Consider the following 1,493-nt stretch of genomic DNA (forward strand, 5'->3'; position numbering starts at 1 on the left):
CAAGTTGTGCCATGAATAGCTTTTAAATTTCTTTATTTACTGGGACAAGGTTTAACTTCATAGCCTTGGCTGGTGTGAAACTCTTAATGATCCTCTTGCTTCAGTCTTTTAAGTGCTGAGATTAAAAATACATGCCACCACTTCTAGCTAAATTTGACTTTGTGGGAGCAGATTTTGCGATGGTGCCCATGCTTATGGTGAACTCCTGGGCTCAAGTGACCCTCCGATCAGTCTCCCGAGTGACTGGGCTCACAGGTGTTTGCTACCCACCTCACCTTATTGTGGTTTTCACTTCTGTTTCCCTGGTGACTATGGTATTGGACGCCTTGTCTTATGTTCATTTGTCAATAATACATCTTTGAAAGATTTATTTATTTTTATGTGTATTGTTTCTTGCCAGTATGTATATCATATGTATGTGTATCATATGCATGCCTGGTGCTTGTGGGGATAAGAGGATATCAGATCCCCTGGAACTACAGTTATAAATGGTTGTGAGTGACCATTTTGTTGCTGGGAATTGAACCAGGGAGAGCAGTCAGTACTCTTAACTGCTGAGCTATCTCTCCAGCCCCATTGTTTATCTTTTTAAAAGAAAAATTGATTCAAGTCTCTTGTCCACTTTTAAAACTGGGGTATCTTTGAATTATAGAAGGTCTTTTTTTTTTTTTTTTTTGGTTTTTTGAGACAGGGTTTCTCTGTAGCTTTGGTGCCTGTCCCGGAACTAGCTCTTGTAGACCAGGCCAGCCTCAAACTCCCAGAGATCTACCTACCTCTGCCTCTCGAGTGCTGGGATTAAAGGCGTGCGCCACCACCGCCCGGCCCTTATAGAAGGTCTTTACGTGTCCTTGACATGATGTATGTTTTGCAATAATCTTCCATGCTATGAGTTCTATTTCCATTTCCCTGTGTGTGTTGTGTTTGTGTGGTTGCGTGTTATGCTGTGTGTATGTTTAGTATGTTGTGTATACGTGCACATGTGCGTGGGGGTGTGCATGCCCAAACCATGCGTGTGCATTCAGAATCCAGAGAAGTGTGTCAGGGATTTTGCTCTATCACTCTGAGCCTTATTCCTCTAAGACAGGATTAGGTACTGGACCTGGGGGCTGACTGTTTGGCTAGGCTGGCCAGTAAGCTCCCAGGATCTACCTGGCAATGACCCATAGCTTTGGGGTTACAGGGAGGTATGGCCATGTCCCCCTGTTTTATGTGAGTCCTTGGAGTTCAAACTTAGGCCCTCAGACTTGCACAGCAATCTCCTTTGGCCACAGAATCATCTGGCCAGGTCCCTGTCTTCACTCTCCAGTCAACCCACATACATCTGGGGTTGTGATTCTCCCCTCACCACGAAAAGTCACAGCTTCTACTTTTTGAGGATAGGATATAGGGACGACATGATCACTACAGGCTGGTTCCTTCCTCTCTGTCCCTTTTAAGTATTCAAAGACTGAAGTCCTAGAAGAAGAGAGGAAGAGAAAGCAGGAAAGAGGAGC

The 1,493-nt window shown here is 44.5% G+C and overlaps 1 protein-coding gene across 1 annotated transcript in view; it reads right to left on the reverse strand.

The window, feature by feature from the left end:
- Window positions 1–1,432: 1,432 nt before the first annotated feature.
- Window positions 1,433–1,493, reverse strand: part of LOC101983682 (cytochrome P450 1A2) — a 7,731-nt gene continuing 7,670 nt past the window's right edge. The window contains exon 8 of the mRNA XM_005369513.1: window positions 1,433–1,455. Coding sequence (XP_005369570.1) covers window positions 1,433–1,455 — 23 coding nt within the window. The remainder of the gene's footprint in view (window positions 1,456–1,493) is intronic.

The sequence above is a fragment of the Microtus ochrogaster genome, unplaced genomic scaffold (genome assembly GCF_000317375.1).
Source record: "Microtus ochrogaster isolate Prairie Vole_2 unplaced genomic scaffold, MicOch1.0 UNK49, whole genome shotgun sequence".
Classification (NCBI taxonomy): Eukaryota; Metazoa; Chordata; class Mammalia; order Rodentia; family Cricetidae; genus Microtus; species Microtus ochrogaster.